Below are 12,576 nucleotides of genomic sequence, written 5' to 3' on the forward strand. Positions count from 1 at the left end.
AATCTCTCTTGTTGGTGGTGGCGGGGTTAGTGAATGTAGCTTATAGCAGTTTCGTTGGAACATGATGTTTGATTACCGCTACTACTGATGTCTTTTTCGTACGTTGGAATAAAGCAGAATTGCCTCGACGTGAGAGATTATATGACGTGTCTATTGAAAGGTGGTAATAACGAGTTGGTCATAATGTGGTGGCAGGTGGTGACGGGAGATGGCGGCGTAGACTTACATGGAACCATGGAGCCCCTACACTGCCGCTCTCACCTGCTCATGGGAAACGCGCACACACCCACTAACACTTGTTTTGTGCATGCCCCTCATCTGCGCAATTTTCAATCATTTGGGACTAGCCATCAATCTTTCGAATCAATAAGTACAGACATGTTTAATGGTAATTCATTTTAGATATGAAAATACAGGAGCAAGAATACAGGAACTGAACTTTGTGGAATCACTCCGGGGAGATGCCAGATAGTACTTTTTAAAAATACACAGCATTAATTTCCCTTTCTTCTTTTCAAGAAGTTCACTTTGGCTTTGCATATATATTGCTGTATGTATACTCACAGAACGAAAACGTGGCAGAATGGCATACGTTCAGATTATAGGGTTTTAATAACGTCAGCATTTCTCCATCATTGCCTTATTTCGTAATCGTGTTGGAATGTTCGTCATGTATGCTTTTCCCGTTATATTTGTTTATTTGTGGGGTTGGTCACAACTTCTAAAAGTCGATCTGGCAGCCAGCTGTGTTAACGGAAAAACGATTGTATGCTTCCAGTGTTACATTATTCTTTAAATTATAAAGAAGTAATTAACCACTGTATAATAGCTTAGGTGTGTTTTGCGTTTCAAGTAGATAATTTTGTGACGTGGTCTGTCGCTGCTTAACAGACGGGAGGAGTCCCTCGAACTTTTGGGGGATGAACATTTGCTAGTATTTTATTGCTCCTTTAAGCACTCACCTGTCGGACAGTTTGTTGCATTGTACTACAGCACTAACATTTGCTACGGACTCGATCATATATATAGCTTTATCTGTTATTTCATTCGTATAAAAAAAAAAAAATAAAAATGTACACTATAGAACAAGTACCACCTACACGCAAGATGGAAAGTAGTCGAGGAAATAGGAAATGCAAGCAGAACTGGACTTAAGACTAGCTTGATAGTGGGGTTAAACTTGAATTCAGCCGAGGTTACAACCTTCCCCGTCACTTTGACTAACCGTCAGGAAAAGAGCTACAATAATACCCGACAGTAATGACTACCATTCCATGGGAAAAGCGGTACATGTAATTATACACATATCTCCTCTCCATTACTATGGCTGCTTTTGATATTCTAGCAATTATTACTGCTTAATAAATAACCTGAAATACAGGTGTGTTGTATGCACACGCCTGTATTTTAGGTTGTCATGGGGAAAACAGTCGGGAGTGTGTATACGTATAGTAGGAAATTACAGCCTTAGTAAAGGGAAGTGTTTCAGGTGCAACTGCGTGACAGAAAAGATCATAAATTGGTGTTCATTATTAGAATATAAAAGTAATAGAGTAAAATAAAAGAAGTATTAAAAATAGAGCGGAGAAGGTAGAATGAGGTAGTTCTACAGGAAACAAAATGCAGGATAGAGAGATTTTGCGTTAAAGTGAATGCTGTCTTTGGTCAAGGAATGAGTATTTTTAAGATCTGTTGCAAGAAAATAAAGAGGCGGCAATGGCTGAATGATGCAGAAGAGAAGAGACGTATTGTAAGTGTGAGAATGCATGTCGATGTGACTTTTGAGGGCATTAGGAGGGCAATTAAGAGGCTGAAGATGATGGTGTGTTAAGAGTTGCTGACCTTCTTTTGGAAGTTATTTCTAGTTGAGGGGAAGGCCCCGTAGGAATGGGCTAGAGGAATAATTGTTACAGAGTTTAAAGATAAAAGTGACAGGCAATTGTAATAATTATAGGGGCATAACAATCAGTATACCATGGAAGGATTTTTATAGAGAAAGTATAATACAGATGGCAGAAGGATTGACAGAACAGTGTGGGTTTATCTCATGAAGAGTGTGATTGGGTCAGGTGCCCAGTTCATTCCCCCTGGTCTTGAAGGTAAGCAGTTGTTACACTCACAATAATAATGAAAAATTCTTTGGTAAAGAACAAATTACATTACTTCAGTCAAGTGCAGTACCTCATGCAAACTGCCCTAGCTTAAGTTAGCCTCCACCAGCCATGCAAACTGAGTACTAGAGTCATAATGATTAGGAGAAAAATGAGTAGAAAGGGTAAAATTTTCAAACCAAACTTTATTCATAAACAACCACTTTTGTTGTAATGTAAGAGTGAGAATCTTTGGGATAGACCTTAACATAAGGCCCAGTGATGCTGTTAAACTGGGCACTACCTGCATTGGATTCTTAACCTAGATAGGCATCACTGAATTTTTAAGGTTCTATGAGCATGACTTGTACCCTGCAGTTTCTGTACTTTTTGAAGGTGGCAGGGGTGTGATAGCCTTCCCTCGTAGATTGATAATGGTCATAATAACATCTGTTGTTTCCACTAAGGCAGTGCATCCTAAGATAGTGAACTAGACCAACTTTGTATCCAGCAAGGCAGGACTAAAGAGAGGATCAGCAAATATAGGTGTGGAGACTTTAAGTTAAAGAAATCAGTAATGGGAATCAGTCAGATGAGTTCAGGAAGTAGGCATCCCAAAGAATGGATAGTGCCTTGAACATGTCTATATGACAGAATTGATTGACAGACAAATAGCTGGGTGTTACAAAAATGATATACAAATGAGGAATAGGAATGATGTGAACAAAATGGGGAATGGAAATAATTGAAAGGAAAAATAAAAAGACAAGAAAGTTGTAAGTGTTGTGCATCACCACCAACCATTCCAAGTGATCACTCAAGTCAAAATATTAAGTACCAGTAAAAGTAAGACAAATTTTTTATTAAACTGTATCCACAATGATAAACATTCACTGCATAAATTCTTACCCATAAGTGGTAACAAACAAGATGCGAAGTTAAAAATAATGATGATGAGGATTCTTTATTGTGAGCTTTCAACTGCATACTGATGCTAACTGGGAAGCAGGCCAATAACAAAAAATAACACCGGAACATGTTTGCCTTTGCTTCATGACAGGAAAATAATTTCTGCCTAAATTCTGTTCTTCCGTAAAGAGCTTGTTGATTTCTCAAGAGAACCAGAATGTGCCATGGAACATTTTTTATTTCATTAATTATACACCTCATGCTGTGCACTTTAGGCGTTACTTAAGGTTCTTTGCAGCATCCCTTCAGCCCCTAGCTGTAACCCCTTTCATTCCTTTAATTGTATTTCCATTTATATTCTCTTTCTTCCATCTTCACTTTCCACCCTCTCCTAACAATTGTTTCATAGTGCAGCTGCAAGGTTTTCCTCCTGTTACACTTTTACAGCCTTTTTATTCTCAGTTTCCCTTTCAGCACTAAGTTAGTTAATATGTCCCACCACTTGGTCTTTGGCTTAGATTTTATTTTTCATTCATTTACTTATATAGCATAGTGCCAAGTTTGTTGTTGTGGTACTTTTTATATATATATATATATATATATATATATATATATATATATATATATATATATATATATATATATATGTGTGTGTGTGTGTAGATTTTTTATTTTGTGTTGGTATGCTTATTAGTAATTCTGCTATTGGAGTTATTTCCTTATGTTTTATAATTGTACTGACTTATATTGTGAACCCTTTGGACGTCATGATTGATAAGTCCTTTGTGCAAGTCATTAAGAGAAAATGTTATCAATATTATCATTACTTTTATGGTTGTTGACTTTTCAAGCATCACAGTTTAGAATGATTAAAATTAAGGTATTGCATTTAAATTTTTGTAATTAATGAAGTATGAGTTTCTCAGTCTGCACATTGTTTTAAAAATTCAAATTCTGCTGTGCCCAGTGTTAGAAACTGATAGAATATGTTTCATTAGTTTCCCTCATAAATTTACACAGTTCAACTCTTTCAGGCACCGTAGTCTCATTAAACTACTTTAACATAATGATAGTAATAATGATAATAAACCCTTTCAGGCTTTGGGTGGTTTTTTGTTTATTGTGAGCCACGATGGTAAGATAGAGTTTGTCTCGGACAAAGTAAGCCATTTTATCAAGTTCACCTCAGAAGACCTCACTGGCAAGAGTATCTACAACATTATACACGTGGGCGATCATGCCAAGTTTTCTTCTTCTTTTATGTCAGTAGGTATGGCCATACATCTCATAAATGAGATTTTTCTTTATATTTTCATCCACAGATGTCTCCTAGAATATTTTAAGTTTTTCAAGCTGTCTTTTGTACATTCTGAACATCATTTTGTCACTTTCCATTTTTGATGTTAATACTGTACTGTATTTGTTCCATATAAGATTTTCAGTTATGTGTTGAGTTTTATCAATTCTTCTCCTGAACTGTATGCAGAAAAGTGCAACAGCTTTTTATGAAAGAATTTAATTTCATTGATACGTACAGAGAGAGGTTCAAAAGATGAATGTGATGAATTTGTTTCATATGATATAATGATGACATTTCTCCACTGCGATTGCAGCAGACAGCTTCTTGTGTTGTTGTGAAAACGCATTAGAGTAAATATGGAATTACTCGAGAAATATTCTGTTTTCTTTTCATATTGCTGATACTTGATTCAAAATGTTCCTTTGCAGGCTGGCCCAGTGAAGCTAGCGAAGCCTCACGAAGTCGAAATTTTAACTGTCGCCTCCTGGTCAAACCTCCTGATGACCAGGAGGAGACTATGGAAGAGAAGCAACAGCGGGTATCACAGTATGAGAATATGCAGGTAATTATCCAGTGACAGGTTTTTTGTTTTGATGAATATTTGCTTTTGTGTATTTGTTGAAAGGAATTTGTTATGAAGATTGTGTGAAATATCTTAGTCATGCAGTTTATGTTTAGATATGCTTTTGCTTTCTTGTGTGCGGTGTTTATCACAAAAACCAGTAAGTAATTAATATTCTTTATATGAAATCTTTTAGATAAGGGTAAGAAAAAATTATGAACGTTGTAACTGGCAAGATACAAAAAAGGAGTGTTGATTAAATGTTCATTTAATGTGTGGAAGCTGAGCTTGTTGGTCGAATGTTCCTAAATGAAAAAGAGCAGAAGCTGTGGCCAAAAGTTGTGTGTGGTGGTGGTTTCATGCGGATGATTTTGATGATATTGAAAAAATGTTGTTTATTCCGTGGAGATCTTTCATTCATTGATTGCTTGTTTTGATGATTTGTATTTGATTTTTGCTGCTTTTCTCTGTTATTTTCATGCTTTTAACATGAAAGTGTTTGTAGTTTTCACTTGTTTTATAGTTTTGTTTGTACTGCAGTTTACGTGTTGGGGTGTGATATTACATTGTATCATTTGTCATGTCACTGTATGTACTGTATAGTATATTGAGAGAGAGAGAGAGAGAGAGAGAGAGAGAGAGAGAGAGAGAGAGAGAGAGAGAGAGAGTGAGTAATGTTTTTCTTCTTTAATAAGTTGATTGTGAATTCCTCTTACAAATTCAGATTAAGCCAAAGTTTTGGTTACTTGAAATAGCAAATATTAGGCATCATAGTATGTGAACAATCTTTGTATTATTTAGTGCAGTAGAAGGGATAGTGCCATCAGTGCACCTCCCATGACGCACTTTAGCCATTACTGCAGGGCTTGCCAAGTCCCTTCGCCTTGTAGCTGCACACACATTTTAGTCTTTTACTTTACCTGCACTATAATTTCCTTCTTGAATCTTGCTGTTCAACCTCTCCTAACTATCACTTCACAGTACAGCTGTGGGGTTTTCTCCCAGTTCCTTCTTTAGATCCTTGGACTTCATATCCTTTCTGGGTCTCTCTATTGTGTTGACTAACCAGTCCAACTCCCCCTTTTCACTCTCTTGAGCACTGAATGGCTGAAAGTACCCCAGTGCTTGCCTTGACAGTTAAATTTCGTAAATCCAGTATCAATTTATTATTAGTGTACTTTTAGGGTTATGCCATTAAATTACATATGTGCTCTGGAAAGTTTCATGATTTTAATGATGATGTGATATGCTTTTTAATTGTCATTCAGTGGATATCCAAAAGAAATTGAAATAGCAGCATTTAGCTTCAGTATCTGTCAGAAGGTTATCAGTGTTGTACTGTATACAGTAAGTTAATTACTAAACTAGAAAAAGTGTTCTTGAATATACTGTAATATATTTCAGCAGTATTCTTTTTTATGTACTGTACTATTATGTGTTGCTATACGTTGTTGGGTTTGCTTTGCATTACAATGGTGGTTTCTTGTGAAACAGCAATTCTGAAGAAAATGTGTTTGCTCTTGTTTGGGAGAGTTTCCACTCACTATTTTTTTTCTTTCAATATTAAGCAGTGAATGTGAAGACTACAGCAGTGATTGCATTTTGATAAAACGGGAGTCATTAATATTTTAATATAATTGAATTTGGATACCATAATTGATTTTGGATACCTTTAAGTGTGGGTAATCGTAAAACGTGATTGATCATTATGCAATGTGACTTGGAAGTGATGGAAGCCAGTAGAAGTTTCTCCTGGAGGTAATGAGTTACGTTTGTGGTACTGAGTTTAACCTTAGGTACCCAGCTGTTCTTCAGAAAGTGCTTCTGGAAATCCTACCTACTGCGTAGCTTAAAAGTTAAAGTAAGAGCATAAAAAAAATATACAGTGGAGTTGGAAAGTAAAGGACCTTTACATTATTTGAAATGTGGCATTTCTTTGTCAGATTACTGCTGTGCTTTTGCCATCGTCTATAGTGGAAAATAAAACCTGTGAATCATTTGAAGGAGAAGGACAACAGTGTTTAGTTTGTGTGGTGCGACGCATTCCATCCAACGAACGTATCCAGGGCACCCCGGTAGAGCAGTTTACAACCAAACTGGACACTCAGGGAACCATCATAGGATTAGACTCAAGTGGAGTGTCACCCAGATACAGCCAATTTTTAAATAAGGTAGCTTTGTGTTCTGCTTTCTTCAGTTTTGTGCAGTAATGGCTGAGGTATTTAAATGAGTTGATTGCATACATTGCCCTCATAAAGGCAGATGTGTTGTGTGGTTACTTTATATTGTAATGATCAGCACCTCAGCTTAACAGACACTTTGGTTGTTTGGCCTGCCTGTTAAGTAACAAAGTCCATTAAATAACAAAAACCCTATTTATAGCCTGCATTTGAATATTTTCTAGATATCTTAACAGCTAATGGCAATTCCACATAACATTCAATTTAGGAGATGTATCTAAAAATGTATCACATCAAAAATGGAAGTTGCTTGTGCCTTAGGAACTTGGCCTTTTGTAGGATGTAGTACAGTATTTCATAAGGGAAAGGAAATCCGGTTGTAATACTTTCTTCATCCAGCAAAAATAATCCAAAATAAAAAGTATGAATACTTAGGGTTAATTATATTTCATTGTACCTTTACAACTATTTTGCTGTTCTTTTAACATTTTTTGATATTTGCTATAATCATCTAATGTATTAAGTTTTAGAAATTTTAGTGATTTATAGCAAGTTAGATTAAAAAATAATGGGTACTTATATAACCAACATTTATGTTTAGTGTCTCACGAACTTCAAAAATACTAGCAGGTGCTGCATATTTCAGATTGATAAAAGTAATCAATTTATTTCTCGGTGTTTGTTTAGGGTTTTGTAGTGTCAGTCAGAAATATGTGTATCTGGATGTTTATTTTTAATATATTTGGTATTATTTGGTTTTCAGAGATGAAAATAAAATTATAGAAATATATCTGGAGCTTTTTTGGTTTTGTAATTTTTCCTCTGCTCAAGTTGTTCAGTTTTGAATATTTCCACATATAAAAATAATGCCCCATTGCTACAGTCATTTAATATGTCCTGTCTGAAGTGATATTTCTCAGTACCATAAAATATCAGTATGTTATGGTACTGAGAAAGATCACTTCAGACAGGACATATTAAATTATTGTAGCGCTGGGGCACTATTTTTGTATGTGGAAACATTCAAAACTGAACAACTTGAGCAGAGGAAAAATTGCAAAAAAATAATTGAAAAGAATAAATTTTGTTTGAAATTTTATTGCTAATAGGTAGTTTACTATATTATAAAACTGGTGTGCCTTAAATTACTTGATTTTGTAAACATGGCCAAATTATTGTAACTGGAATACTTAACCTCACTTTTGTCAAGAAATTTTATTTCTCTTAACGTAAATCTTGACTGATGTGATGTATAACTAAAGTTGAGAGTACAGTGAAGGTCATTTGTGGCATTGGTAGGAATTAATGCTTTGAATTACTGAATATGTTGATGAAGGGTAAAATACATTTTACAAGATAGATAAAAACTTTTCCTAAGTATATATATTGTCATGTATTTAAATTCATCTTTCAATTTACATCTGTATTTTAATTTGACAGGAAAGAATTGGAGAGCCTTATACCAAACTAATTCCTCCAGCGGACATTAGTAAGGTTCAGGGTCATCTGCGAGAAACTGTACAATCAGGCCAAGCCAGTTCACAAGTGTATTGTGTAAAGGTAATTATTCTGTACTTGTTATGAATGGTCTTGCATTAAGGTTATTTTACTGTAACTGCTGGTCAGTTTTGTGTGCGATAGTTTTGAAATATTTCACATGAAAATTAAAATATGCTGGAAGATCCAGTTTAAATGTGTTGAAGTTCCATGACTAATGAACAATTTTTTTCAGATTGGAGCAGAACGTTCCATTCGTGTACAAACAAAATCCAAATTCTTCCGTGATTTGGAAGGATCCCAGCCTGAAGGAAGTTTCATTATGGCAACACATACCATAATTGGGTAAGAGTAATATTTTATATTTCCCGTTGTTCATCATAGTATGTAAATGTGTATATAGTTATATGTCATTATAACTGCTTATAATTAGGGTTCTAGTTTGTGTATCAGAAAAATTGTTTGGTATGGAGCATGATAGTCCTTAATTTTAGAATAATCTAAGTTTTTATTCTGATATGCCAGAATTTTCTGATAAGAGATTTCATTAAGAATTGCTTGGGAATGGCCAGAATAGGTTGTAACTCTTAAGTCCCTGTCTATAGTTAAAATGGTATATCTACTAATGAACATGAACTGAAGTTTAACCCTTTGATTTTCCAATGACTTCAAGTGATAGGCAAAGTTTGTCCCTTGAGATTCTGTGACATCATATGTAGGAAACTGAAAAAGATTAATGGCCTTATTTGGCTAGTATTGGGCTGATGTGTGGCAAGTATTAGGGGGAATGGCCTACATCCTACACTTGTAGGGGCTGTTCAGAGAGGATTATCATAATATCTGTCTGAAGTAGATCATGAAAGTCTTTTTACTATTTTTCCATAATTTTCTTTATATTTTTATATGTAAATAATGACATAAAATAGCTATAGTATATAAATATATATCATTGGAAAGGAAATTTATCATAATTTTTCATAGTGCAAAAAGACTTTATTAACACCATTATCTTATATATATATTAAAAGTAAAGAAATTTCCTATTACTGGCCAGCTGTAGCTCATCCTTTTGCTTATTGAATTTAGTTATATGTACATTTTCAAGATACCAAAACAAAGTATAAGAATTTTCCTTCAAAATGACAGAAAATTATAATAAGCATGACCTTAGGGTGCCAGACCTTAGATAATATTTATAAATTTTATACATCCAACCTTCCATCCATAAGCATTAAGTCAGGACAGTGTGGGTTTTACCACAAACAAGTTTTAGACTTCCCCCAAAATCTCAAAGGGTTATTCGGGACTCCCCCCAAAATCTCAAAGGGTTAAAAGATCTCACATTCTGTCTCCATTTGCATGTTTATATTCTGTAGAAGTTGTATGAGTTTTTGTTCATTCTTAACAACGATAAGTAATTGGCATTAAAATAAAGGGTGCTTTGAAAGGTCTTTTCTTGCTATTCCAGCATCTACAGGTGTTCAATACTAAGAAAACATTTTTGTTTTAGTCCCTTCCAGGAAGGCAGTGGCTCATCAGCATCAGATAGATTGCTACCAGGGTCATCTAGTAACAGTGGCAGTATGTTAGATGAAACTTTAGGTGGCCGGCCAGGCAGCACGGAAGGGGCGGGAGACGACGCGGGAGTGTCATCTCTTAGTGATAATGGCCGATTAAGAAGACTTCTCAGCCATAGTGATAGTGTAGGGGACTTGTCCGAGGGTCCAAATAAAATCCTTAAGGATTTGTTAAACCAAAAGGATGAGGATGATACGCAAGGGGGTGGAGTGGGTGGTGGTGGAGGGAGTGGAAGTTTAGGACGCTTTATACCCCACTTTTCCCATTTAGAAAAAACACCAAATACTTCATCCTCACCGTCTGCTAACTCGACTCATGATAATACCATGCTTAAAGTAGTAAGTGTCTTTTTTAAAGTGTGTTATATTGTGCTGGATATTTGATGCATATTGGATGAGTGCTGTAAGAGAGAATACATTATAGCTCTGTGGAATATCATATGTGTTTGAAAACTAAATTGGTAAAGATAAGTAAGATACATTATTTTGCAAACAGAATGGGATGATAATCACATTTTTTTTAATGATTAGGTAGAAGACTAATTTCAGCATTCTTTGCTAGATAAGGAACTTGAAAAAATTTCCTTGTTTACCACAATGTCAGCACAATGAACGTTAAAGTATATGGGCTAATGATTGGGGAAAGGAGCTGTTAGTAGGATTTTTGGAGCTTTATGGTCTGTTAGCATATGGTATAATCAGAAGACATAACACTACAGTAATTTTTCTTTATTGTTTCTTTTATAACCTATGGAGAATAACCTAAGGAGAATTCAGTTCATCAAAGGTGGCTGTCAGTGAAGACAACGAACTTACGACATATCATTTTCTTTTTATGTTTCTCTTTTGGAATAGGGATGTTTGCAATCTTTCCCTAATGTGACAGTAAATTTTCAGTGTTTGGAAATGTGTTTCTGATTCATCTGTTGTGGAAACATCATGAGCGTGGGATTTAATGCTTTCACTGACATTGAGTGGAGCTATGGGATGGTTTTCGTATGAATTTCTTATGAATTTGGTCCAAATACAGTTTTGTGGATGGTGATGAAAAATGACAAATGTTCCGATGGGTCTCGCAGTGCTATCAGTTAACAGTTTTGTCATGAGTACTCATGATATTCTGTCAGGTGGTGTTTAAAATTCATAAGTATGCTGATAGACAGGAGAAGTGGGAATTTTGACTTGCGTTGAGCTGGATAATGCTATATATGAATTAGTTGATATTATTTGGGTGCATCATCATTACGCTCGGCCCTGTAGCCCTTAAAGGCTGGGCTAAATATACATTAACAATACCCTGCGACCGGGCAAACTTGAAGGTTGGCCAGTTTAAAAAACACATCACTGGATAGATGATATGCGAATGCCCATGGTATAAGAAAAAAATTCTACAAAATTTTCTGTACCTTCCACAGAAAGTTGAAAGTAAATATTTCCAACCCTGTGCGGGGGCCTCTTTTCCAAGGCACTCATAAAAATACGCTAATTTTAGCAAGTTATACTTTATTTTGTAAAATTATAGTGACGGCTACTTTTGTAAAAGAGAACTAAAACCAACAACAATCCCAGAGTTTATTGAAGGACAAATATATACAAGATATACTGGGACAGGGAGATATAGCACATTCCCCTTTGATTCTCAAGCTAGACTATTCTCCCTATATCATGAGCTGAGGTGTGAGTATTTCCAAAAAGTTTTGCTAAATAGTCATTTATGGCTTATTCAAGTGATGGGAAGGTTTTCCTGCAACATTCGTTCAAATAATCAGGGTGCAAAATAACAGTCATATGATTCTACTTGAGATTTTCATGTGCAGTTATTGGGGATCAGAAGATCCTTCCTATCCCTAAGGGGTTAAGATAGGCTGTGATTAGAAAATTTTTATTTCCTAGACTAGAGTAAGCAGAATATTTAAGATTGGTACTGTAGAACTGCTGGAGAGTGTTAAAAGTGAGAAATGTTCTGAATAAAATATTGTAATTGTATGAAATATTCAGATGAATTTAGAAAAAGACGTGGTTACCATAGAGTAATTTAAGCAAAAACAGTCATTGGGAGCACTGCAGAACTTGTGAAACACAAAAAGGGCTATCTATTGAAATGAATGTTATAATTTACAAAGGAAATAGTGAGTCAAACTCTCTATGGTGGAGATGAGTGTTGTGAAATGTGATTGAGGGAAGGTGGAAGCTGTGATGATTTGTAATCATAGTATATGGGGAATTAGGTAGGGTTGAAAGGGTAAAAATGCATATACCTAGGCAAAGTATTGGGTTAAAACACTTTAACAATGTACTGTATAGCCTTCTTCACCTTACGCAACAACTGCAGCTTCAACAGCTTTTTACCAATAATAAAGTGAGTAGTAAACTACAGTGGAAACAGGGACAAATACAAAGACAAGTAATAACTAGAAGTGGTATCAGCCTGCAGGAAGAAGGTTATAGAAGTTTGTTGGTG

At 35.3% G+C, this 12,576-nt stretch overlaps 1 protein-coding gene across 3 annotated transcripts in view; it reads left to right on the forward strand.

The window, feature by feature from the left end:
• Nucleotides 1–12,576, forward strand: part of LOC136855648 (nuclear receptor coactivator 2-like) — a 466,631-nt gene that overhangs the window by 389,890 nt on the left and 64,165 nt on the right. For all 3 annotated transcript variants that reach the window (XM_067132856.1, XM_067132865.1, XM_067132847.1), the window contains 6 exons: nt 4,098–4,269; nt 4,728–4,861; nt 6,805–7,032; nt 8,482–8,601; nt 8,774–8,883; nt 10,049–10,454. In XM_067132856.1, coding sequence (XP_066988957.1) covers nt 4,098–4,269; nt 4,728–4,861; nt 6,805–7,032; nt 8,482–8,601; nt 8,774–8,883; nt 10,049–10,454 — 1,170 coding nt within the window. The remainder of the gene's footprint in view (nt 1–4,097; nt 4,270–4,727; nt 4,862–6,804; nt 7,033–8,481; nt 8,602–8,773; nt 8,884–10,048; nt 10,455–12,576) is intronic.

Source organism: Macrobrachium rosenbergii, chromosome 3 (genome assembly GCF_040412425.1).
Source record: "Macrobrachium rosenbergii isolate ZJJX-2024 chromosome 3, ASM4041242v1, whole genome shotgun sequence".
Lineage (NCBI taxonomy): Eukaryota > Metazoa > Arthropoda > Malacostraca > Decapoda > Palaemonidae > Macrobrachium > Macrobrachium rosenbergii.